At 43.2% G+C, this 27,734-nt stretch overlaps 1 protein-coding gene across 3 annotated transcripts in view; it reads right to left on the minus strand.

The window, feature by feature from the left end:
* Positions 1–27,734, minus strand: part of LOC111963973 (splicing factor, suppressor of white-apricot homolog) — a 130,842-nt gene that overhangs the window by 31,038 nt on the left and 72,070 nt on the right. For all 3 annotated transcript variants that reach the window (XM_023987587.2, XM_023987586.2, XM_023987588.2), the window contains exon 13: positions 9,941–10,134. In XM_023987587.2, coding sequence (XP_023843355.2) covers positions 9,941–10,134 — 194 coding nt within the window. The remainder of the gene's footprint in view (positions 1–9,940; positions 10,135–27,734) is intronic.

The raw sequence follows: 27,734 nt of genomic DNA on the forward strand, positions 1-27,734 counted from the left end.
TCGTATAGAGAGAAATAGTCCTAGAATTCCTATAATAACTACAACCTAAAACTTCTTACCTGGGAATATTGAAGACTCATGTTAAAAGGAACCACCAGCTTTCGAATGTTCTCATGTGCTGAGCAAGGAACTTAAACGTTAGCTTTTTTACATGACACATTATGCACTTTTACTTTCTTCTCCAACACTTTGTTTTTGCATTATTTAAACCAAATTGGACATATTTCATTTTATTTGAGGCTAAATAAATTTTATTGATGTATTATATTAAGTTAAAATAAGTGTTCATTCAGTATTGTTGTAATTGTCATTATTACAAATACATTTTTMWATTTTATTTTTTAATCGGCATCGGCTTTTTTTTGGTCCTCCAATAATCGGTATCGGCGTTGAAAAATCATAAATCYGTCGACCTCTAGTCTAAAGGTATGTTTAAAAAAAAATTGTAATCTGTTCAAGTCTGTTCAATCCGTGCTAAACTTGCAGCAGGATCTGGTCTTTAACAGGGCATTACGTTACGGACAGGGATATCCATCCACAGAGGAGGAGAGAAGGGGGGGACATTAGCTGGGTTATCTAAGAACAGAGCATGTTCTCTGGGACAGGGGCAGGAGTGAGTCTGGCATCCTACTTACGCCACTCAACAGGGAGCAGAAGTTGACATGACTCACCAAGACGTTTGGTTCTAGGACAATTATCCATAAAATGTTTATTTATCATAAGGTTCACTGTAGCTTTGCTAATGTTTTAGGATCACTTGTCTCATTTGACAGATAATCATTAATGCAGTAATATACTAGAAAGTCTGAACTAAACTCTGCTTTTAACATATCACAGAGTTTGCACAGAGCCCTGATCTCAACCCCATCGAACACCTTTGGAATTAATTGGAACGCCGACTGCGAGCCAGGCCTAACCGCCCAGCATCAGTGCCCCGACCTCACTAATGCTCTTGTGCCTGATTGGAACCAAGTCCCCGCAGCAATGTTCAATCTAGTGGAAAGCCCAGAAGATTGGAGGCTGGTATAGCAGCAGAGGGGGAACCAACTACATTTAATGCCCATGACTTTTGGTCATGTAGTGTATATGGGTCAAGGATGAACCGAAGACAATGGAGAGTGGTTCAGTAAAATTACCTTTAAAAACAGATTAAACAGCAGCTTATTGGGGAGAAGAGCAGCATGAGGCCTAATGAGCCTATCTAGCTTCTCTAGGCTACTCGAGTCAAGACGGGCACTGTTATATGGGATTATAAATAACGTGCCTGCTACAAGTTAGCTAGTCTAGCTATAGCAGAGTTGCCTTAGCGTGTCGCTTTTCCTCCGTCTGCTCTCTCCATCTCATACGTTACAAACTGGCCCATCCGCAGCTGCAGCAATAGAGCGTCAGTCTCTAAACCCCGCGCAGCAGTGCTCAGGTTAAAACTGTACATTCTGAGAAAAAAACATGTTTTTAGAATATCAGGCTATCAGACAAAAATGAATGATACTATTCGAATATGAAATTATTTAAAAACCGCATCCTTACCTCTTCCTAAAAATATGACTCAAATGTTTCTCTTTCACCTCCTTTCCTAATCTCTTTCTTTGTCCTCCTCTATTATTTTCTCTGGCAGCCCTTGCTAAAGCTGGTCAGTATTTCGCTGTGTTCCTGATGGGCTCCCGTCACAGCCCTAACCCCAGATGAAATGCAAGCCTCACAAAATAATGTGATATCTTTCTGTGTGCCGATCGATAGTGCTCCTTCTGCCGAACCCTACCGACAGTTGACTCTCCGTGCCGCGGCTTCATAATGGAACACTAAACCAGCTTCACCGCCAAAACACACAACATGCATGAGACACAATACACACATATACAGTTGAAGTCGGAAGTTTACATACACTTAGCTTGGAGTCATTACACACGTTTTTCAACCATACACTAAGTACATACACTAAGTTCATTGTGCCTTTAAACAGCTTGGAAAATTCCAGAAAATTATGTAATGGCTTTAGAATCTTCTGATAGGCTAATTGACATCATTTGAGTCATTTGGAGGTGTACCTGTGGATGTATTTCAAGGCCTACCTTCAAACTCAGTGCCTCTTTGCTTGACATCATGGGAAAACCAAAAGAAATCAGCCAAAACCTCAGAAAACATTTTTGGACCTTCACAAGTCTGGTTCATCCTTGGGAGCAATTTCCAAGCGCCTAAAGGTACCCCGTTCATTATGTACAAACAATAGTACGCAAGTATAAAACACCATGGGACACTCAGCCGGCATACCGCTCAGGAAGGAGACGCGTTCTGTCTCCTAGAGATGAATGTACTGTGGTGCAAAAAGTGCAAATCAATTCCAGAACAAAAGACCCCGTGAAGATGCTGGAGGAAAGTTACAAAAGTATTTATATCCACAGTAAAACGAGTCCTATATCGACATAACCTGAAAGGCCGCTCAGCAAGGAAGAAGCCCACTGCTCCAAAACCGCCATAAAAAAGCCAGACACACGGTTTACAACTGCACATAGGGCAAAGATATACTTTTTGGAGAAATTGTCCTTCTGGTCTGATGAAACAAAAATAGAACTGTTTGTCCAAAATGACCATCGTTATGTTTGGAGGAAAAAAGGAAGCCTACAATCCTCACTCAGTTACCCCAGCTCTGTCAGGAGGAATGGGCCAAAATTCACACCAACTTATTGTGGGAAGCTTGTGGAAGGCTACCCGAAACGTTTGACCCAAGTTAAACAATTTAAAGGCAATGCTACCAAATACTAATTGAGTGTATGTAAACTTCTGACACACTGGGAATGTGATGAAAGAAATGAAAGTTGAAATAAATGATTCTCTCTACTATTATTCTTAAAATAAAGAGGTGATCCTAACTAATTTTAACAAGGATTAAATGTCAGGAATTGTGAAAAACTGAGTTTAGATGTATTTGCTAAGGTGTATGTAAACTTCTGACTTCAACTGTACATACTTGACTAGACGACACACTTAGCAGCAACCCTCACAAAGGAGCGACTGGCACTAAGGACATCTCTGTGAAACAACAACGATTACCATTTGTTCCACTGGCGAGGAGAAAGGGTTGTTAGTGCCATTACAGTGTTCTCGAACAGCTACTATAAGAGATGTGGTGTTCGTCATTCACTGAGCTACTGATGCAAAGTCTATGACGTCGTTAAAGCAAAAGAAAACAATACTTGTACTTCTAGTGGAGTCACAGTACCGTAAGCTCAGATCGCTTACCTCACATGCACAAAGCATCCAGTGGTTTCAAACTATTACAGAGACACCTGATTAAACACAACAGCAGTTCAACAAACTCCTGTAGCCTGAACACAACTTATCCTCATCAATACTACCTAGCCCTTCTGTCCTGCCCAGACTGAAGACGTCCTTCAACACCCATCACAGCTGGCCAGAGTGACAGAGAAGACACGGCATGACAGGACTCCTCCTGGCGCCACCTGGCTGAACAGGTGACTGTTAGCGTCCCAAGCAAGGACGTCACCCATTGGCACACATAAGAGAGCTGACAAACAGCATTTCCACTGTGGAAGGACACTCCCACCTCAAACACTTTCTTTGTATCTTATTTACACTTTGAAGTGGCCTAGTGTCGCTTGTCACGGCGTTACCCTGCGGAGAATATGCCAAACGGGCTTTTACATTATTCTTTTTTTACTGCTTTTCCCTAACCAGATAGTGCTTTTTTGGGGGGACATTCATTGCCATGAAAAAGCATTTGACCCCTTTCTGATTTCTCAATATTTGCATATATTTGATACCGGATGTTATCAGATCTTCAACCAAAACCTAATATTATAAAAAGGGAACCTGAGTTTACAAAACAACCCCAAAATATATATATATTAATTTATTTAATTAAGTTATGCAACACCCAATTCCCTGTGTGAAAAAGTAATTGCCCCTTACACTCAATACTGGTTGTGCCACCTTTAGCTGCAATGACTGCAACCAAATGCTTCCTGTAGTTGTTGATCAGTCTCTCACATGGCTGTGGAGGAATTTTGCCTACTCTTCCATGCAGAACTGCTTTAACTTAGCGACATTTGTGGGTTTTCAAGCATGAACTACTCATTTCAAGTCCTGGTCTTCGGCAGGCATAATGGGACCCATCTTGTCCAAAAAGTAGACTCAAGTTTGCCAAAAAGTACTTGGAGCACCTGGATGATCACCAATACTCTTGGAAAAATGTTCTATAGACAGATGAGTCAAAGGTATAACTTTTTGAACAACATGGGTCCTTTTTATGCCTGAGGAGAACCAAACACTGTATTCCAGAGTAAGAACCTTATACCAACGGTCAAGCATGGTGATGGTAGTGGAATGCTTTGCTGCCTCAGGACCTGGACAACTTGCCTTAATAGAAAGAACCATGATTCAGCTCTGTATCAGAGAATTCTACAGGAGAATGTCAGGCCATCCGTCTGTGAGCTGAAGCTGAAAGCCTGGTATGGCAACGGCTCGGCCTCCGACGGCAAGGCACTACAGAGGGTAGTGCTTACGGCCCAGTACATCACTGGGGCCAAGCTTCCTGCCATCCAGGACCTCTATACCAGCGGTGTCAGAGGAAGGCCCTAAAAATTGTCAAAGATTCCAGCCACCCTAGTCATAGACTGTTCTCTCTGCTACCGCACAGCAAGCGGTACCGAACGCCAAGTCTAGGTCCAAAAGGCTTCTTAACAGCTTCTACCCCCAAGCCATAAGACTCCTGAACAGCTATCAAATGGCTACCCAGACTATTTGCATTGACCCCCCCCCTCCTCCCTCTTTTAGGCTGCTGCTACTCTCTGTTTATTATCTATGCATAGTCATATTTAACTCTACCTACATGTACATATTACTTCAATTACCTCGACTAACCTGTGCCCCCGCACATTTGACTCTGTACCGGTACCCCTGTATATAGCCTCGCTACTGTTATTTTACTGCTGCTCTTTAATTTTTTTTTTTTTTTTTACTTAACACTTGTCTTAAAACGGCATTGTTGGTTAGAAGAGTGGGCCAAAATTCCTCCGTTGTGAGAGACTGATCAACAACTACAGGAAGAGTTTTGGTGGAGTCATTGCAGCTAAAGGTGGCACAACCAGCTATTGAGTGTAAGGGGTGTCATCACTTGGCCTGTTGGGTGAGGATCATAGGCGCCAGATTTTCCTTCCCCCCACCCTCTCTCAGTTTTATGACCGGTCGTAAATACTGTGTAGAAACTCTGCCTTAGGGTTGGTTGGCAGGATTGAAAGGAAAGAAACCTCTGTTACAAGGAGATTCCTCCCGACAGTACGGTAACATCAAAAAAAATAATGAAACAATATTTCTGTATTCCAACCAGTTGGAAGGGTCTTTTTGGGTACTTAAAGAACAATAATGGCGGATTCATTACCAATTTATGATATAACTAAGGACAGGAGAACAAGATAACTATCTCTGAATGTAGATATTCCCAGTTGTCAGGGTCACACACACATATGCTGTGGAAGTTATATGATTAAATATGACACTATTTGTGAGAAGATGTTATGTGATTTTAGCCTTCTAAATGAGAGAATTGTTTTTCATATGAAGTCTTAACCAAGTCAGTGGCCACACCATCGTGAGCACAGACATTACGTCGGCGTCACGGAACACCCCTTTTCCCCAGAGTGCATAAAACCCACTTCTGACAAAAATGTACATTAGACCTAGCAGGTGGACGGGAAGTCACGAATGGTCAAGAAATCTACAAAACTAAAAACCAGAGAACGTGTGTCCCCACTCTGAAATGGTTACCACTCTATAGGCCAACGAGACCGACAGCATTAGCTGAAAGGTACAGAATGGCTAGAAACGCTGAAACTTTCAACAGAGAAGAAGAAGATCTCTACAAGACTACACATTCACAGTCTACAGCTGTATATGTAAAATAGTCTAGTAAACTCGACCGAAGACGAGACGAAGAACAATTTCCTCCCACCACTCTATTCTAACGAACACTTCCTCTGAAAGATCCATTCTAACAGACACCCTGAAGCTACAACTACGAAATAATTTGATGTCTGGCGGACAAACCAGAGATTTTCTGTCGAATTACCCCCCCAGACGGACCGTGATTTCAACAGCGAGACAACAAAGGCATACAATTGTAAATATACAGTATACATTGCAATTATTTTCAAATGAGCGGCCATCCATGTGCAAAGTATTCGCATTTCACTGAGCATAGTTATCATCTGTGTGTACGATAGTGAAGTCCTTTGTCTTTTCTCCCGCTCTTTCTTACATGCCCTTCCCTTTTCATTTGGTGTAACAAGCCATCATATCGGTTTAGTCTACTAGGGACTTTCATTGCATTGTGTTAGTAACCAATAACTATACTGTTTGTGTGTTTATGTAATTCTGTGTGATTATTTAGTTAGTTAATAAATAATTAAGCCAATTTGTATATCGCCGATTCATCATTTATGCATTTGTGCAGATATCCAAGGATTTTGCGACATTCAGAATGAGACTGATAGAAGGTAAATTACAATTCATTAATGACTGATTGATGACTGAAATGTAAGAGATATTTGTATCTTTAAGAGTTAATTCGGAAAACGGTAACTCGTTAAATACACTTTTTCCGTGGAGCCCCAAGATTGCTTAATTGTTACATGCATAATTTAATCGTAATAATTAAACATAGTTAATCGATTTGATTAAACAATCATCATCACATTAATGTAAGCCAAGACACGACAGGGGGCAATTCCTTTTTCACACAGTGGCATTGGGTGTTGCATAACTTTGTTTATGAAATAAATGTAAAAAGTATGTAATTGTTGTGTTATTTGTTCACTCAGGTTCCCTTTATCTAATATTAGGTTTTGGTTGAAGATCTGATACCATTCGGTATCAAAAACMGATTAAATCAGAAAGGGGGCAAATACTTTTTCATGGCACTGTAGCTCTATTGAGGAAGAGTTTTTTTTCCATTTCTTCGCCCTTTTTTTGTGAGAATCCTTTGAGCTTCTCAGTCTCGCGGTCACTCTCACTGCACGCTTAGATGGACTCACAAACAAGCCATGAGTCACTGTAAACTCACTGTGAACAAGGTGCCCGCAGCGCACAGCGGAGTCTGTCTGAACAGCACAAGCACATCTCTCCCTCTACACCGTAAACCCACATATACACACAGAGAGATATCTGCAACATAAACACAGAAAGGGCAAGGGCGAGGAGAGAGGCAAGCGGAGCCCTGAGAATAAGTTGGAAAAACTTGGAAAGTTCAACGCTTTGGCAAAAACACAGGACAAAACAAAAAGTATCTTTAACCTCCCGAATTGTACCACTGYAGTTACGACTCACAGATGTGTCAAAGTGTTCAGTCAGGGAGGTGCGCAGGTTAAAATCCCAGCAGGYGATTGGCTGCTTGAGAACACTCCTCCTGAGAAGAGTTTTAAAACATCTCCACTGTAAAAGCAGCCAGTAAAAGTATACAGGTACATAGGTATGAACACATCCCAGTCTGCATAAATTACAGCCTCTCTGCCAGTCAACCCTGATAGGCCGCTTTGATGGGAAAAATAAATTAGGGTTTTATTTGTCGCAGCGGAACAACGACAAGATGCCAACAGCACCGTCGGCTCCCGGTTTTGTTGCTGTGGCAATAACCTTGGWGACAGGAACCATAAATCAGTGGCGGTGAGTCCCTCGGACAAATGGGGGGGTCATGAGATGTGGCGGTGGGTCTCTGGGCATCTTTCACTGCTGCCATTAGGGTGGGACAGGCCGTCCACCTCCATGTTGGGCCGAGAGGGGYGAGAGAGAGAGGAGACATCTCCTCTGACAGAGAGAGAGGACAAACTAAAGATGGAAATAAACAAGCATTTTTTTATCACTGATATGTTTCTTAACACTGGAGCTGCTTTAGACAGAGAGGAAGGGGAAACCAGGCAACAATGGAGTGMAATGCCTAAAGGGAGAGCCAGGGATCTAAAGCTAGATTTATATTGAAAATGCAATATAGCTRGCGGATGCGGACACAGATATCTACTTATGAAAACGAGGGCTCTAAAAGTACATATTTCCCCAAACGCTTGTGTAAATCTATTTTCTTAAGACTGGGAGGAAACCGACAGGCACAGGAGTTCACACAGACGACTGAAAAATAACTGAGAAACTTCTCTTCTGTTAGGTGGGTAGAATAGGCATCTTCCCCCMGAGAAATCGTCACTAGATAGGTCTACCTCCAGGCCTACACACAGGCGTTCAACAGCTGGGAAAATGACGTCTAATTCCCCAGATTTCAACCCACTGCCCTTGCTAATACGGACAGAGTGCAGGTATCCACCCGTTGAGACAAGGAGTTGGGTGTGTGATAGAGGTCGACCGATTATGATTTTTCAACGCCGATACCGATTAATGGAGGACCAAAAAAAGCCAATACCGATTAATCAATACCGATTAATCGAGCCTTAGGTCATTAATATGGTCGATTTCGGAAACTATCATCTCGAAAACAAGACATTTATGCTTTCTGTGAAATACGGAACCGTTCCGTATTTTATCTAACGGATGGCATCCATAAGTCTAAATATTCCTGTTACATTGCACAACCTTCAATATTATGTCATAATTACGTAAAATTCTGGCAAATTAGGCGGCAAACTGTTGCATATACACTGACTCTGCGTGCAATGAACGCAAGAGAAGTGACACAATTTCACCTGGTTAATATTGCCTGCTAACCTGGATTTCTTTTAACTAAACATGCAGGTTTAAAAATATATACTTCTGTGTATTGATTTTAAGAAAGGCATTGATGATTATGGTTAGGTACACATTGGAGCAACGATACGCACCGCATCGATTATATGCAACGCAGGACACGCTAGATAAACTAGTAATATCATCAACCATGTGTAGTTAACTTGTGATTATGATTGATTGATTGATTGTTTTTTATAAGATAACTTTAATGCTAGCTAGCAACTTACCTTGGCTTCTACTGCATTTGCGTAACAGGCAGGCTCCTCATGGAGTGCAATGTAATCAGATGGTTAGAGCGTTGGACTAGTTAACTGTAAGGTTGCAAGATTGAATCCCCCGAGCGGACAAGGTAAAAAATCTGTCATTCTGCCCCTGAACAAGGCAGTTAACCCACTGTTCCTAGGCCGTCATTGAAAATAAGAATGTGTTCTTAACTGACTTGCCTAGTTAAATAAAGATTAAATAAAGGTGATTAAATTTTTTTTATATTTTTTTTTACGATTTCCGATTGTTATGAAAACTTGAAAATCGGCCCTAATTAAATCGCCCATTCCGATTAATCGGTCGACCTCGTGTGTGATACAAACACTGTGACGACTCGTTTACATTTTCCATGTATTCGGTGTACTCACAATCACACAGTCATATGCGCACACACACACACACACCTATGGTTCTCACGGACACCGACTGGGTGTAGGTGTTTTCAAACACTGAGGAACAGCAGGATAAATCTGATAGCCACTCTGCCAGTGTCCATCATTAAAGCCCAGACTGCAGACAAGCAGCCGCAAAAGCAGAGTAGTCCCAACACAGCACGGGCCCTCATCGATCCACAACAACTTACTCAGACGTAGCAGAGCACAAGTCTGGGCTGAATCTCTCAAACTTACCCCAGTGTGTGTCTGTGTGTGTGTGTGTGTGTGTGTGTGTGTGTGTGTGTCTGTGTTTTCAGTCTGTGTGTATATATTACTGATGACAGTATCTGTGCATGTTCATTTCCCTGCTTGGTTGCTCCGGACACAATCGATGTGGTGTCTTGGAAAGTGTGTGAGTGACATTACTGTCAGCTGTGTCAATTAGACTCTGCTCCTACCTTAGGTTGATTAAGAGACTCCATTAGGAACAGGACATCTATTCCTGGCTCATCGCTACTGGGATTTTCACTACCACAGTGTGTGCGTGTATGCCTCCATACCTCAGGCATGGCGGTGGTCTTGTCAGGACGTCTGGTCTCAGGCTCTCCAGTAAGGGGGTTACGTAGGGTCTGGAGGAACAGCGCTGCCTTTCTCTTCCTCTCCGCCTGCAGCTGCTTCTCCTTGGACTCCTTTGAGGCCTGGGCCAGCTTCTCCCTGGCAGCTGCAGCCAGACGGTCCTCTAGCTTCTGCTTGGCTAGATGGAGAGGGACAGAGGTCAGGTACAGCATACAGACAGAATGGTTTCTGCACCATACAAACAGAATGGTTTCTGCATGGCTACAGGAGGAAGGGAGGGAAGCGAGAGAGATAAAGAGAGAGCGCAGATGAACACCAGCATTTTTCAGCATTTTTTTTTTTACAAAAAGATTCCACCCCCTCTAAACTCCGGTGTCCAAACACCCAGTGCACTCTAGACCTTCTGTATGAGGACCAACACACAGGCACGACCTAAGAGCACAGCAGGAAAGGGTGGCCACAGCACTCAAGGGTGTGATTGAAAAAGCTTATTCTACTTTCCCCAACGGACAAGTGGTTATCTCCACCTTGCTACCACAAAAATACTTCCACCCTGCTACCATACAGAAGGTAAAAGCAAGTATTTCCCTTGACTGTGCCTCAAAACCAAATGTTTACCMTGCCCACCAATGCTATAGATGGAAGGAATGTATGTGGAAACCTACCAAAAAACAATTAGGAAACAACAAATTCAATCCCTTTTAGAAAACTTCCTGGACAAAACTTTCCACTGTAATAGTGATGGTGTAAACTTGGCAGTAGAAAACCTAAACAGTATATTTGACCTCTGAGCTTCCCTATCAAATCAAAAACAACAATGACAAATGGTTTGATGAAGAATGCAAAAACCTAAGAAAGATATTGAGAAACATAGAGACCCAGAAAACTTGAGCCTAAGCCTTCACTATGGTGAATCACTAAAACAATACAGAAAGACACTATGGAAAAAGAAGGAACAGCACTTCCAAAATCATGCATAGACTCTAACCACTGCGGGGGAAATTGGAAAACAGTAAAACAACAACACAAAGAGTTATCTATCCACAATGGAGATGTGTGGGTAAACACCTTCTCCAATCTTTTTGGCCCTATAACAAAGAACAAACAGCAAAAACATTTACATGATGAAATACAAATCTTAGAATCAACTATTAAAGACTACCAGAACCCACTGGATTCTCCAATTACATTGAATGAACTACAGGACAAAATACAAACCCTCCAACCCAAAAAGGCCTGTGGTGTTGATGGTAGCCTCAATGAAATTATAAAATATACAGACCACAAATTCCAATTGTCTACACTTAAATTCTTTAACATCATCCMTYGCTCTGGCATCTTCCCCATTATTTGGAACCAAGGACTGATCACCCCAATCTACAAAAGTGGAGACAAATTTGACCCCAATAACTACTGTGGGATATGCGTCAACAGCAACCTTGGGAAAATCCTCTGCCTTATCATTAACAGCAGACTCGTACATTTCCTCAGTGAAAACAATGTTCTGAGCAAATGTCAAATTGTCTTTTTACCAAATTACAGTATGKCAGACCACGTATTGACCCTGCACACCCTAATTGACAAACAAAACAAAGGCAAAGTCTTCTCATGCTTTGTTAATTTCAAAAATGCTTTTGACTCAATTTGGCACGAGGGTCTGCTAAAATATTTGAATCAGTTATAGAACCCATTGCCCGTTATGGTTGTGAGGTCTGGGGTCCGCTCACCAACCAAGATTTCACAAAATGGGACAAACACCAAATTTAGACTTTGCATGAAGAATTCTGCAAAAATATATTCTGTGTACAACGCAAAACACCAAATAATGCATGCAGAGCATAATTAGGCCGATACCCTCTAATTATCAAAATCCAGAAAGAGCCATTAAATTCTACAACCACCTAAAAGGAAGCGATTCCCAAACATTCCATTACAAAGCCATCATCTAAGATGAACCTGGAGAAGAGTKCCCTAAGCAAGCTGGTCCTGGGGCTCTGTTCACAAACACAAACAAACCCCACAGAACCCCAGGACAGCAACACAATTAGACCGAACCAAATCATGAGAAAACAAAAAGATGATTACTTTACATATTGGAAAGAATTCACAAAAACTGAGCATACTAGAATGCTATTTGGCCCTAAACAGATAGTACACACTTAAGGAAAGCTTTGACTATGTACAGACTCCGTGAGCATAGCCTTGCTATTGAGAAAGGCCGCCGTAGGTTGACCTGGCTCTCAAGAGAAGACAGGCTATGTGCACACTCCCCACAAAATTAGGTGGAAACTGAGCTGCACTTRCTAACCTCCTGACAAATGTATGACCATATTAGAGACACATAATTCCCTCAGATTACAGATACACAAAGAATTCGATGAGAGAGAAGAGGTCAAAGATGTGTTGAGCGTGAGTGATTCCCCTCTGTGTCGAGGTGTGAGAGAAAAGCTACTGTACTCCGAGGCACAGCTGGGGCTTGGCTGTGGAGGAGATCGGAAAAGAGCAGAGGAGGAGAGAAAGAATACGGGGGAGGGAGAGAAGAGAGCAGGGGAGAGCGAGTGGCAGTGTAGGATCAAATGGAGCAGTGGAGGGCAGACAAGGAAGCAGGCAGAGAGAGGTGTCTAAGACAGTGTTTAAGGTACATTTTGTAGACATTAACACTGTATTGAAGARGGGGGGAATAGGAATATATGGGGTACGACATGGTATGAGTGTATTGAAGCTTATGGACACATTTCAGCTTACCATTCCCAAACACAACACCTCATAGGTAAAGTTTGTGGATTGGCTATGGTGGAGTGTGGATGTAGTTTGAATTCGAGGTGTTCACGGATCCCCCTGTACRCGAATACCCAAGAGGGTCCGGATCCAGAATTCCAAATAATTTCAGATCTGATATGATTGTCACGGGTATGTGTKATTTTAAATGACTAGTCCGGAAGGACCCATATAGATCTGAACGTGACTGCTGCAGTAGAGAGAGAGAAATTGTATCATTTATCCTGCTGCTCTTTGCTTTTCACCTGGAATGGCGTGTGTAGCTTGTTGTTGTTGACTAGGGTTGCAAAGGGTCTGAAACTTTACGGTAAATTTACAGAATTTTCCTGTAAATTTTCCATGGGAAGTTAAGCCTGGGAATTTGGGGAATTTTGCTTAAATTCATAAAAAAAGTTAGCTTATAACAGCYAWRKTTTTTTGAGGACTACACTTAAGGCAATTCCTAGGTCTTGTGGCATATTTTGGTTAAACTAMCCCCAWTTRAATGGAATTGCAACCCTCTGCATGCACAGTGRARTCTTCCATKACATGTACAGCTGATTCTCAAGATCTTGCACACTAATGAGATGCTATTGAGCCCACACTACTATACTGTCTGAGCCAWGGACTACATGCWTTCTGGTAAGTTGTGATGGCCAAACTGGGTGGGGTGAATATATTATATATGACATAGATTATTTTTTGTTAACGAGTAAATAGTAGCCTACAACACCGTGTGTTTAAATCATTTATAACTTGTTAACAATTTCTGCTAGTTAGTTTTTGATACCWRGTGGGTTTTAGCTTGCTTGAGCKTGCTAACTGAGGAGTGTTAATTCACCGGTTTACATACGTTTCATTTTAAAACATCTTACAAAGGACTTGTTTAATCTAACTACTTAACTATTTATCTGTATATGGAATTTTATTTGTTTCTCCTTTTTCTCTAATCTTTACAGGAAAATGCTACGGGCACTATCTGATGTGTGGAGACATTTCACTGCAGCTAATGTAAAAGGAAAAGCTGTGTATATTTGCAAATACTGTGCCAAGTCATATGTGAAGAATGTAACAAAGATGCAGAATCATCTGGCCAAGTGCATAAAGTTCCCTCAGCGCTCACAACAAGTAACCTCTGGCACAAGCCCCTCTACTTCTATTTGAGGTGAAAACGTTGAATCAGACACCTTATTGATAGCAACAGCTTTCATGTCCTCCTGGAATCAGACGTTTTTTTGACTCAATGGAGAACGTAGTCAGAGAAAATGCAGATGAATGTCTTGCTCGAGATGTGTATGCAACTGGTTCACCTCTGAGCCACAGGCAATGTGTATTGGAAGAGATTTCTGAATGTTCTCCGCCCAGCATACACCCTACCAAACAGACATGATTTATCTACTCATTTGCTGGATGCAGAGTTCCAAAAGTTCAAGTGAAGGTCAAGCAAATCATAGAGAAAGCAGACTGTATTGCAATCAACTCTTGATGGGAGGTTGAATGTTCGTGGGCAAGGAATAATTAACTAATTCACTCTCCACCCCTCAACCAGTATTCCACAAGAGCAGACACAAGGGCCAACAGACACACACCGGTCTCTACATTGCAGATGAGCTGAAGGCAGTCATCAATGACCTTGGACCACAGAAGGTATTTGCACTGGTGAAGACAATGCTGCGAACATGAAGGCTGGCTTGGTCCAACAACCTCCTTCCCTCAGTAAGTCCTACCCTCACTTATCAAATGCAAATTAATTACTTAAAAATCATACAATGTGATTTTCTGGATTTTTGTTTTAGATTCCGTCTCTCACAGTTGAAGTGTACCTATCATAAAAAATTACAGACCTCTACATGCTTTGTAAGTAGGAAAACCTGCAAAATCGGCAGTGTCTCAAATACTTGTTCTCCCCACTGTATATGCTTAATGGTAATGATTAAAATATTCCACCCTGAAATCATATAATTGTATGAAATTTATTAGAATCATAAAACTATAATCTGATGATGTGTGTAGTTTTAGTCAGAATTAGAACAAGGACCGTTTGTTCCTTTTTAGTATGTAAGCAGGGTGCAGAGTGTGAAACAAATGATAAGAGGAGCTATCGACAGACAAGTTGTACTACTGTGTTCCTTACAGGACATTCTGTCTCCACCCGTGGAGGGAGAAACTGTTAGGCTTGCAGAAAATTATGAAACATGTTGCAGATTAAAGAAACAATGTATCTGTGTAGTGGAAAAACACCGACTGTCTGAGCAAGGCGTAGCTTAAGATTTGAACTTGTTTGTGTTTGTGTTAGAAAGACTGTTTGCATTTTTGACTTTTAGAACGTTCTCGTGAATAAACTGTACTAACCTTTTGCAAAAGCTGAGTCTTTGCCTAATTATTATTAAACCCATGGCCTTACAAACCTCGGGGATTGGTCAAAGCTATTGATTTTAGTTAGTATCATTGTGATTGAAAATTCTCCTGAAACTCATGCATTAATTTGCTCCTCAAGGACATCATGGCACTGAAAACAATGGATACACTCTACACAGAGAGCCAAGGAAATGGTTAGGTATGTGAAGGGTCATCAAGTTATAGCAGCAATCTACCTCACCAAGCAAAGTGAGAAGAATAAGAGCACCACATTGAGCTGCCAGCAACACCTGTTGGGGTGGTGTTGTCATCATTTTGACAGTCTCTGGAGGGGAGGAGTCTCTCCAAGAAATGGCAATATCACAGTCTGCCGATATGGACAGCCCCATCAAGAGGATCCTCCTGGATGATGTATTTTTGGGAGAGAGTGGTAAGCAGCCTGAAACTCCTGAAACCTATAGCAGTAGCCATTGCACTGATTGAGGAGACAATGCCATCCTGTCTGATGTTCAGACTCTGCTTGCAGATGTAAGAGAAGAAATCCTACTGCCCTGCCCACTTCACTTGTGCTCCAAGCAGAGGAAACTGCAGTTCTGAAATACATCAAAAAGCGAAGACTTCTGCCTGAAACCCATACACCCACAGCAGTATATTGGACCCAAGTATGCTGGCAAGAGCATCCTGTCTGGTGCAGAGATCAACAAGGCCTATGGTGTCATCACTACCATGTCTCGCCACCTTGGCCTGGATGAGGGCAAGGTTCTTGGCAGTCTGGCGAAGTACACTACCAAGCAAGGGCTTTGGGATGGAGATGCAATATCTCATAAGCCACCTGGTAGAAGGGAACTTTGTGGATCTGAGGCTCTTTCCCCTGTTGCCTTCCATCATCCTCCAAATCCCACCAACATCAGCCGCCTCAGAGCGCAACTGGTCCTTGTTTGGGAACACACACCACAGCACACAAAGGTTGACAAATACAAGGGTTGAAAAATTGGTACCATCCGGGCAAATTTGAGGCTTTTTGAGCCAGACAACGAGCCATCCTCAACAAGGTTGGAAAGTGACAGTGAAGATGAGGCCTCAGTCGGATGTTCAAGAGGTGGACATTGAGGAGGTCCAGGGAGAAGACATGGAAGCCTGAGAGGAAGACAGTCTAGAAACTAAAGCTTTGGTTATCATTTTACAGATGTATGTTGAAACAGTTTTTGGGAGATGCGAAGGATCATTGGGGATCATTCAATATTCCCTTTCTTTTGTTGTTCAGTGAAATCATCCCATGTGAAGAGTAAACACATTTAATTAAAGTTCAAATCGTAACTAAATKGTTTTTTAAATTTCTATTGGTCGGATTTAATAATTTGCAATTATGTCTACTGATGATAAGGTAACATTTTTATGTTTCTGTCTCCATATGATATGGTAAATATATCCAATGCAAAAAACATCTACATTTAAATAGTATTAATATTAATTAGCATATATTTCCATTAATTCCCATATATTCCTGTTAATTCKCATATATTCCCGTTAATTCCCACYGAAGGTTTCCACCACTTAATAGTACCGAAAATGTGCAACCCTGTTGTTGACTAATCATAATTCATCAGTGGCAATAGGCTACAGTCATAGAGCCTCCATGTGGGACAAAAGTTAGCAGATATCTAATCAATGGAAGACGGAATTAAAAGTTAAAGGAGGAGGACCAACAGGTAGGTTGCTACTTTACATTCTGAACGGAGTTGTTGTTTGCAACAGATTAGGARGAGAAAGCGCATGCAGCCTCAATTAGCCTAGTTAAGACAGATACTACGTAATCATATTGGATGATAAATGACCTAGTTATGGCAGCTATTAGTCTACTATAGCGTGAGTCGGCTTGGTTGCAGTCTCTCATCTCTCCTCCCTGTTCCTGTGTCACTCGCTCACACTCACAGTAGCCTAKACACACAGCACGGCCCCTGCTAGAGCYTCACCTCTCTCTACCTCCTCTCRCTCYCACTTTATTAGCTCCGGTTAATAAAGTAGCTTAAAAAWTGACTTTTCTGCTGCTTCCCTCACTCAGATCGGACCTGGTCTGGATTCGACCAGGTCTATACGGAACGGGTCTAGATGTCCTCGGTTCCGTTTGGAACGGGTCTCTATTTATGCATATTGGGTCTGGATGGGAAAGCCCCAGGTCCATTTCGGAACAGGTCCCAAAAGGCCTCCAGTGTGAATTCCACTTATACAGTGAAATTAGCTAACTGGGTCTCCTGCCATCATCTGCAATTACCGTTATGCCTGCCTACATTCCTCTCTGTAGGCACAGCCCAACGTAACTGTTAATGACAGAGAGAACACAAGGATGTGACAGAGGTCAGAGAAAACGAGAGAATGGAGAGAGAAAGATGATGAGAGACAGGAACAAATCATGGGGGAGAAGAGGACGACAGTGATCCCGAGGACTATATTAACGTGGACTCCAGGCATGTAACGTGGACTCCGGGCATGTAACGTGGACTGTGGCTATTGAACGTGGTGCGGGGATAAATTGCCCAGCCCCGAATACAATAGCTCAATTTACTGTGTGTGCGGGCAGCGATAACCATCTGCAATCTTCCCTAGTTTGTTCATCGGAAGCGCACAGGGAGAGCTCAAAAACAAGTCATTATATTACGCAACCGTAGGGGGTGAATACATAGTTCTTTCTATACTATAAATAGACTGGCTACCAAGGCAAATCATATGGGGCTTAGTGTGAACACACCAGGGACAGAACAGAACTACCACCCTAAGGTAGACCCACTTCCTTAATGGAGTGAGAGGCAGAAAGAAATATACAGAGACAGAGTAAGCATGAGAAGAGAGAGAGAGGGAGAAAGAGATATACAGAGACAGAGTAAGCATGAGAAGAGAGAGAGAGGGAGAAAGCAGACTACTACAGAGAAAGCCAGTTAATCATGAGATGACAGCAGAAGAGTAGAGCAGACGATTGGAGAAAAGACAACAGAGACAGAGTAAGCATGAGAAGAGAGAGAGAGAGGGAGAAAGAGATATACAGAGACAGAGTAAAGCATGAAGAAGAGAGACGAGGGAGAAGGAGATGTTACAGCAGACGCAGAGTAAGCATGAGAAGAGAGAGAGAGGGGAGAAAGAGATATACAGAGACAGAGTAAGCATGAGAAGAGAGAGAGAGAGGAGAAAGAGATATACAGAGACAGAGTAAGCTGATGAGAAGAGAGAGAGAGGGAGAAAGCAGATATACAGAGAACAGAGTAAGCATGAGAAGAGAGAGAGAGGGAGAGAAGATACACACAGAGACAGAGTAAGCATGAGAAGAGAGAGAGAGGAGAAAGAGATACTACAGAGACAGAGTATAGCATGAGAAGAGAGAGAGAGAAGGGAGAAAGGATATTACAGAGACAGAGGTAAGCATGAGAAGAGAGAGAGAGAGGGAGAAAGAGATTACAGGACAGAGTAAGGATACGAGAAGAGAGAGAGAGGGAGAAAGAGACTGATACAGCGCCCCCCTTCCCCCCCCCCCTCTCCTCCCCCCCCTTCTCCTCCCCCTCCCACCCCTTCACCCCCCTCCTCTCCCCCTGTTGTGCCCCTGTCTCCCCACCCCCCGTCTCCCTTTCTCCTCCGCCCCCTCCCCTCCTTCCCCTCTTCTCATGTTTTTCCTCTCTTCACCCATCGCCCTCCCATTTCCTTTTCCAGCCTCTCACACTGACCGTTCTTCTGTCTCCCCCCTACTTCCCCACCCCATCCCCCCGTCACTTTCTCTTTCTCCTCCACACTCCTTCTCCCTTCTGCCTTCTCCCCACCTTCTTCTTTCCTTTATCAGTACCGTGTTTATCAGCATGCTCATTACCTCTGCTTCTATCCTTCACTTCAACTAGCTCCATTTCCCCCCATTCACTTTCTTTTATCCATCATCTCACTCCCCTCTTCTGTTCATGCCTTTACTCCTCATGCTTATCCACTTTTCCTCTCTCTCCCTTTCCACCCATTCCCCTTACCTTACTTTTTCCAATTTCTTTTTCTTATCCCTTCTCTCCCACCAACACTCACAGTACATGTATACTTTACCACCACATATTTGATCACTCTATTCTTTTTCACTGTCACTTCCATTTTCCATCACAAAGAATGCATTACTTCATCCATAAAACACATATTATGAATGTTTCCATTTAAATTGGCTAAGCATTGAATCTTCAAAATCCTTTAATTTAATTTAATCATAATACCAGCACTAGGCTACATGCTAACAAATCTCCTTCAACAAACTTAAAGCTGCTTTCACTGCATCCAATCTATCTTTCCCCAATATCTTTTTACAATATCTCACAAAAAAATCAACTGAAACTATCTGATAATAAATCTCTTAACCACTAGAACCTGGTAATAAATCTTTGTTTAACACGACAGGGCAAATTGATTCTGCCCTATATTGTCAAAGAATCTGACTATGTAAAGACCATTAAGGGCAAAATATAAGATTCGGGTGTACCAGGCAAATGCTGTATTTTTCTTCTGGCATTTATATATAAAGCTCATTAGGACACAGTTGAACCTAAGTGAGGTGGAGAGGGACGCCACGCAAGGACAGACACATAGTTGTCATGGCCTTAGGTGAGGTACTTAGGGCTAATAAATCATTGTCATTTTCACTAGCTTTAAGGCAATGTCCACATTCACGTAAACGCTAACATTATCCTGAAAATGACTTTAAAGTCTACTCGCTGGCATCTCTAAGTGTTTACAGAGCTGCAATAGACATTTAAAGTAATTTCCGATTGAGCGTATATGAGCGTTTACGAAATGCAGTCTCCCTAAGCGGAAAGCTGAATGCAATCGGTTTACTGGCTCTCGCATACAGTAAACTAGCTCTTAGCTGTCATCCTCTCTAGTCACGTTATAGACCGCACAACATGCCCGTCGTCCTGCTTTTCAAGTAAATTGGAAGATTGATAACAATCAGTTCCAATGATTCTTACCCACGCGCTGAAAATGGAACACATGTGACACAATCAGGATCTCAACATGTACACCAGGACTAATGCTCAACCGCTAATGTGTAAGTGTATGATTAGATCATCTAAACTTAACACAAACTTCTTCTTCCAAGTGATTCATTTTCAAACACCAGCTATTTTCAAACAGTTTCTACCTGAATTGTCTAGAGATAGTCTGTAAAGGAAACCAGAGTCATATTGAACGGTGTCTGAGCAAAGTATCCGGGTCAGTCATTAATCCCGCCACCGTTTATATTATGACGGATAACCTAGACGGGTCCGTGGGAGAGTCATGTGGGATTGATCAACACGTTCAGTGGGTTGGAGATTCCTCTCTTGCTTCCCTGGATCGCCAGGTCACGTACTCAGTGCAACTGACCCATGCAGTCTTCTGCCTGAGTGACCCGGTCCGGTCCAAATGCACCTATGCCATTTTAACAGGCCATATACTAGAGTGCATAATAAGGTAAAGGGTGCCATTGGAAGCATTCTGATAGCTCAAATCTGGACGTTTTCAACTACTTATTCAGAAGAACTGTGCTGCTTTTGTTGTTGGCACGTAATGGATTTTATCAGTGAGTGGGAGAGTGAATGTGGGAGAGTGAGTGTGGGAATGATGTGGGAGGTGAGTGTGTGGAGAAGTGATGTGAGAGGAGTCGTGGAGAGTGAGTGTATGAGATTACAACGGAGAATTGTAGAAATCCAGTGGACTCCCTGAGATGGACAGAAGAGAAAAGAGTAAAAGGAGAAGAGAGAGAAGAGCGGAGAAACGATGCGAATACGTAAGAGACAGAGGAAGACAGTAGCAGAGCGACACCGGCACGCATAGATGTATGATACATCAGAGCACACAGTAAGTCATATGTAAGTACAGCAGATGAGAGAGGGTAGAAGAAGAGACTACTACAGAGACACAGAGTACACTGCACAGATAGCTATGACCGAGAGAGTGAGAGCGCATGCATGACACATGCAGAAAGTCAAGGCATGAGGACACGAGATGAGGGGGAGCAAACCGCATGTTATAACGCCCTCTAGACGCAACAGCATTTAATGTCCACACTGTACGACAGATGTACGTAGGAGTAGACGCAAGCAAGACCAGCAAGAGAGACCACACACAGAGATACTTGACGCTTTAACGGACAACGTAGGAACGCCCAGACGAGATGTAGAGGCGAGCATGGAGAATATACTCAATGAGACATGACGTGTAATATGGTCATGCAGAATCGCACGGATGAGAGTTAGAGGGGAAAGAAGTATCCTACCCCGAGACACTGGAGTTAAGCATGAGAAAGAGCAGCTAGAGAGAGGGTAGAACAGGAGTAATGCAGTGTACACACTCGAAGAGAGTATTAGCCACATGAAAGCTATAGACAGTGAGAACAACAGTCTGACCTTACGAAAGAACAAGTGAAAAGCGCCATGTGTAGTGAAATTGGTAGTAAGCGCACAGTGACTTGGGAGTAGAAATATATAACCATATAATTGAGAGAGGATAGACAGACCTCGCTGACGCGCCAGGCCTCACAATTCTTAAAGTTCTATTTGCTTGTCCCTACCGTGCGCCGAATAGGCGGTGTTAGAACCCCCATTACCAGTGAAACTACTTTAACAGGCTCTAGACCCACTATGTGCCAAAAGTTCTCATTCCAGGTGAACACTCACCGTCAGCTATATTAGAATTAACAACCAACCAGCTAAGAATTTATGACGAGGCTCATCATTCACCACGTCAGCCCGATGGTCTACTAAAACGTCTAGCGCAGGCATGACATACAGACACCGCGTTTAGTCAGGCCCCTGCATTGAGGTACGTTAATGTACCATGTATGACTTATGACTACAAGTGACCATGCACACTATCCCCCGCACTCGCAACACGGCCAGCTAGCAGCCAGCGTTAACACAGAGGGGCTTTTGCCGCCCGGGCGGGCGGGGGGGGAGCCACACCAACCTCGCAAACCTACTCCGGCCGTATGCACATCTTCGCTTACCTGTCTAAGGAGTCTCTACTCGGCCTGAGGGCGTACAACTCGTCTGCAGAGCACCTTTCTTCCTGCATCCCCCTGCCAGACTTCGCTTACTCCGCCCCCCCCACGCGACTACCGCCCCCCCGCTTGCCATGCAGATTAAACCCAAGATGAGAAACAAGCTACTTCCGGACTCCGGGCTCGTGCTGGTGAGACCCAATCCTTGTTTAGGGCCATTCCTGCATACCACCTCCCTCCCGCCTGCGTGTGCAGGTCCGCTGCAGACCCCCCCCCGCCCCCCCCTCTCCCCCCCCCCCCCCTCCCTCCTCCCCCTCCCTTCCACCGGTCCTCCTCCCTCCCCTCCACACCCCACTCCCCTCCCCCCTCCTCCGCCCGCTCCCCTCACCTCGCTCCTCGCCCCTCCCGCTTCCCCCCTGCCCGCTCCCCTTCCCCCGCCCTGCCCGCCCTTCCTCTACTTGCAGTTCTGCCCTCCTCCCTTCTTCCTCTTGAGGTCCTCCTCTGCCCACGCATTGGGCCGCTAGGCTGCCTGTCCCCACCTCCTCCGTCCTTACTATTCTTACTGAATCTGTAGGCTACGGCTAGGCTCCGAGACGACAGACCGACCGAGCCCCCCGCGCACCCCGAGGAGACAGCAGAGAGACGACAGAGACACTGGCGAGACCGCAGAGACACAGCGAGAGACACAGGACGAAGAGCGACCAGACGACGACGAGCCAGCGAAGAAGACGGAAGCGAGCCCGAGAAGCAGACACGACGAGGGACAGAGCAGTAATGAAAGGGACTTAGCCCAGTGATGTACTGGGCGTACACACTACCCTCTGTAGTACCTTGTGGTCAGAGGCCGAACAATTGCCGTACCAGGCAGTGATGCAACCGGTCAGGATGCTCTCGATGTTGCAGCTGTAGAACCTTTTGAGGATCTCAGGACCCATGACAAATCTTTTTAGTTTCCTGAGGGGGAATAGCTTTGTTGTGCCCTCTTCACGACTGTCTTGGTGTGTTGGACTATTCTAGTTTGTTGTTGATGTGGACACCAAGAACTTGAAGCTCTCAACCTGCTCCACTACAGCCCCGTCGATGAGAATGGGGGCGTGCTCGGTCCTCCTTTTCCTGTAGTCTCCAATCAGCTCCTTAGTCTTGGTTACGTTGAGGGATAGGTTGTTATTCTGGCACCACCCGGCCAGGTCTCTGACCACCTCCCTATAGTCTGTCTCTTGTTGTCGGTGATCAGGCTACCACGGTTGTGTCGTCTGCAAACTTAATGATGGTGTTGGAGTCGTGCCTGGCCATGCAGTCGTGGGTGAACAGGGAGTACAGGAGGGGACTGAGCACGCACCCCTGTGGAGCTCCAGTGTTGAGGATCAGCATGGCAGATGTGTTGCTACCTACCCTCACCACCTGGGGGTGGCCCGTCAGGAAGTCCAGGATCCAGTTGCAGAGGGAGGTGTTTAGTCCCAGGATCCTTAGCTTAGTGACAATCTTTGAAGGTACTATGGTGTTGAACGATGAATAGCATTCTCACATAAGTGTTCCTTTTGTCCAGGTGGGAAAGGGCAGTGTGGAGTGCAATAGAGATGGCATCATCTGTGGATCTGTTTGGGCCTGMTCAGATTGTTTGAGAGAGGCCCCCCAATAAGTAGGGTTCTTGGCCACTCAAGTGCTTTAGCAATCAAATCATTTGCGCTGCTTCAAAACTAAGACATTTTGGGCCCGCCATCAGTAAAACAAATCCTGCTATTGTTCATCTTTACAACAGCACTAAGGGAGGGGGAAGATAGAAGATGACAGAACAAATTGTTCTTTTTTGTTGTAAATGTATAAGCAGATTGTCACAGCAATTGAAAGTCAAAAGCTGTTTTAGAGACAAAAGGACTTAAGACAGCACAGGCTCCCGCACACACACTCACACGAACAACCACGTGCGCACACACCCACGCACACAGAGACACACACACTTTACTAATGAGAACTGCCACTGGTCTCACTCAACAACAGCACAGCTATGGGCCTTAAGGCAGTAAAGAACTATTGACGTGGCCCCTCATTGGTCATGATAGAGAGAGTGCAGACACACATTATGCTTTCCACAAAATGGACCTAGTGGTCTGGAAGATCGAACACACTCAAATATAGGGCATGGCAGACAACAGACAAGCATTATTTCACAACAGCATTAAAGCTAGAATGCTTAATTGGTGAAACTACTACGTTCATTTCGGATAATAGAACAAAGAAGTTACAGTAATTACAGCAAACCATTCTATTGCTCTATTCTAATTATAATCTCCAAATGGTAGGTACTCTATATCAGTCCACCGAATCCAAGTAGTCTTGTCAGTCTACTCTGGCCTAGGGCTGTGGCGGTCAATACATTTTGTGAGCCGGTGATTGTCAAGCAAATAACTGCTGGTCTCCTGGTAAATGACCGTTAATTAATATAAACACATTTAGCATCTCCTGGCTTCCACACAAGCGACTGATGGAGACCTTTGAAACACCTACATTTTAAAAAGTAATATAGCCTACACCTTCACAATAAATCCATGATTTATTTCAGACAGATCTAAAGAAACATGATATGAAGAAAATGTTGTCTARTTCAGAAGAACAGAATAGCATATTCTGAGTTGTCCTTATGTTAGGCCCTGATCTGGCTATGCCAAATGGCTGTGGGCTACACTAGTTCATTAAGCAGACAAGATTTGCTTAGGATTCTGTGGCATTATTTTATAGTATYAAGAATACAATTGAACAAACTGAACAATAWAGAAAATATATTTTCTCCAAACGATGAGGGAGTGCGCACATGCGGCTATTCTGTGTTAAGCGGTTAAAGAAATAGGTACTTCCTATATGCTTAATTTAGAGTTATTCATGTAACTTTAGTTGTGATACAAACATATGTTTAGATTTGTAATACCTTATATGGCTTCATAATGCGACTAATGATGATTTGAATAAAGTTGCATGAAAGGCGATGGATATAATAATTATTATTCCCTTTTCCCTGAGTGCTGCATGCTCCATAGCACCTCTCACTCGCATGGCTCTCCGTCACGTGATCGGGTCTTACTCACAGMCTACAAGTGAAGACAGACACATCGGGGACGCAACTGCGTACGTCCTTATCCAATTCCAAYGTGCAAATTGAAGATATTGGAAGAACTGTCCACATTTACTTTTCGTCATCCAACAAGAGGAGTAGGCCTAACAAACAGCTAAAGCTCTAGCCTATGTAAATCTACTATCCCCATAGTACAAAAGTTTAGCTATTATATTCTGTGCAAGAAATACATTTTCCAAACAGTCTGGGACAGTTGTGGGATGCGATAGAGTCCAAAATAATATCACTACTAGCATCWAAATAACTTTTTTACGCAATGAGGCTGAAGCAACAGATCAGAACATTTAGCTTAAAATGTTGATAAACTATCAGGATATTTCTTCACATTATAAGCGCAGCAATGCGCACATTAGTAGGCTATAAGCGCAAATGCTCAATTAACGGAAAACACCATTATCAAAAGTGACCACAAATGTGATTATGCATGTAATGCTTTTAATATAAAGGTGCAGTTTATTGGTGAAAATGATCTTCCCCAAACATGAAACTCACATGCTGCTTATGTATGCCGGTTAGGTTCTACACCCCTTGTAAAGAGGATTAATGTGCTTCATTTTAAGTTATTTGGCCACTTTAGTTGTGATACAAACCTTATCAAAACATATAGGCCTATGGGCTAGCCTAAATGAGGTGTGACTATGATTAGAAAAAGTCGGAGAAAAAGGGCATTGTTTCTTGCCTTGCCTTTGGGCATCATGATATAATATATAATTCACACGTGAAAGGCTAATATTGTCACTGGCAATTATTCGCATGGAATAGCCTTCATTTCTCAGAACAAGAATAGACTGACGAGTTTCAGAAGAAAGTTCTTTGTTTCTAGCCATTTTGAGCCTGTAATCGAACCCACAAATGCTGATGCTCCAGATACTCAACTAGTCTATAGAAGGCCAGTTTTATTGCTTCTTTAAATCAGAACAACAGTTGTCAGCTGTGCTAGCATAATTGCAAAAGGGTTTTCTAATGATCAATTAGCCTTTTAAAATGATAAACTTGGATTAGCTAACACAACGTGCCATTGGAACACAGGAGTGATGGTTGCTGATAATGGGCCTCTGTACACCTTGTAGATATTCCATTAAAGAAATCAGCCATTTCCAGCTACAATAGTKATTTACAACATWAACAATGTCTACAATGTATTTCTGATCAATTTGATGTTATTTTAAATGGATTTTTTAAAACTTTTCTTTCAAAAACAAGGACATTTCTAAGTGACCAAAAACATTTGAACAGTAGTGTGTGTGTATGCTATGGTGTTATTTGAAATAAAATTGTATTCTAATGTTACCGTAGACCTTTATAAACACAACAAAATTATTATTTTTGTGATAGCATACATGAAATGTATTAATTACACGGTTCTAATTTTGCTGTCAGAATGACTGCTCATTAGCTTGAAGGGGGGTCCCTCATGGCCCAGCTGTTCTAGTGTTAAGGTTCATTTGGACAGAAAAACAGACTGACAAAGACATGAACGCACACACGCGTCTGTTGTCTGCTGAATCCCAGCACTGGTAATCACAGGCAGCCTGTGTGATCCTTTACAGACTATCAATACAGATTAGGTTTCTCTGTCTGTTATCAATACCCCTACGGYGTTAGGCCATTTGAGTGACAGCCTCCTTGAKACACAGCAATTCATTTCACTTGCCAGGCCCGTTCTTTAGCCTGAGATAATTACACAGATGTTCCGCTTTCCCTCCGCTGGGGCCGGGTGTGTGTGTGCGCATTGTCAACCTGAACCAGCCCCTGAAACTAGGCCTAAATACCAGAACATTTGGTGGCTGTGTATGTGTGTGTGTGTGTGTGTGAGAGAGAGAGAGACCAGGCTTAATGCACACTAAACATTATGAATGGGTCCCGTGAGTCAGYCCTGCCTTTACATTTGCATCAACACACTCCTGAGATTGTGTGCACATACAGTACCAGTCAAAAGTTGGTACTCATTCAAGGGGTTTTCTTTCTTTTTTCTATYTTGTAGYATAARAGTGAAGACATCAAAACCATGAAATAACATATGGAATCATGTAGTAACCAAAAAATGTTTTTTATATTTGAGAATGTTCAAAGTAGCCACCCTTTGCCTTGATGACAGCTTTGCACACTCCTAGCATTCTCTCAACCAGCTTCATGAGMAACGCTTTTACAACAGTCTTGAAGGAGTTCCCACATATGCTACTTGTTGGCTGCTTTTCCTTCACTCTGCGGTCCAACTCATCCCAACCATCTCAATTCTTTTGAGGTCGGGTGATTGTGGAGGCCAGGTCATCTGACGCAGCACTCCATCCCTCTCCTTGAACAAATAGCCCTTACACAGGCTGGAGGTGTGCTGGGTCATTGTCCTGTTGAAAAACAAATAATAGTGGGACTAAGCCCAAACCAGATGAGATGGTGTGTCGCTGCAGAATGCTGTGGTAGCCATGCTGGTTAAGTGTGCCTTGAATTCAAAATAAATCACAGACAGTGTCACCAGCAAAGCACCCCCACACCATCACACCTCCTCCTCCATGCTTCACGGTGGGAACCACACATGCAGAGATCA

Source organism: Salvelinus sp. IW2-2015, linkage group LG5, assembly GCF_002910315.2.
Source record: "Salvelinus sp. IW2-2015 linkage group LG5, ASM291031v2, whole genome shotgun sequence".
Lineage (NCBI taxonomy): Eukaryota > Metazoa > Chordata > Actinopteri > Salmoniformes > Salmonidae > Salvelinus > Salvelinus sp. IW2-2015.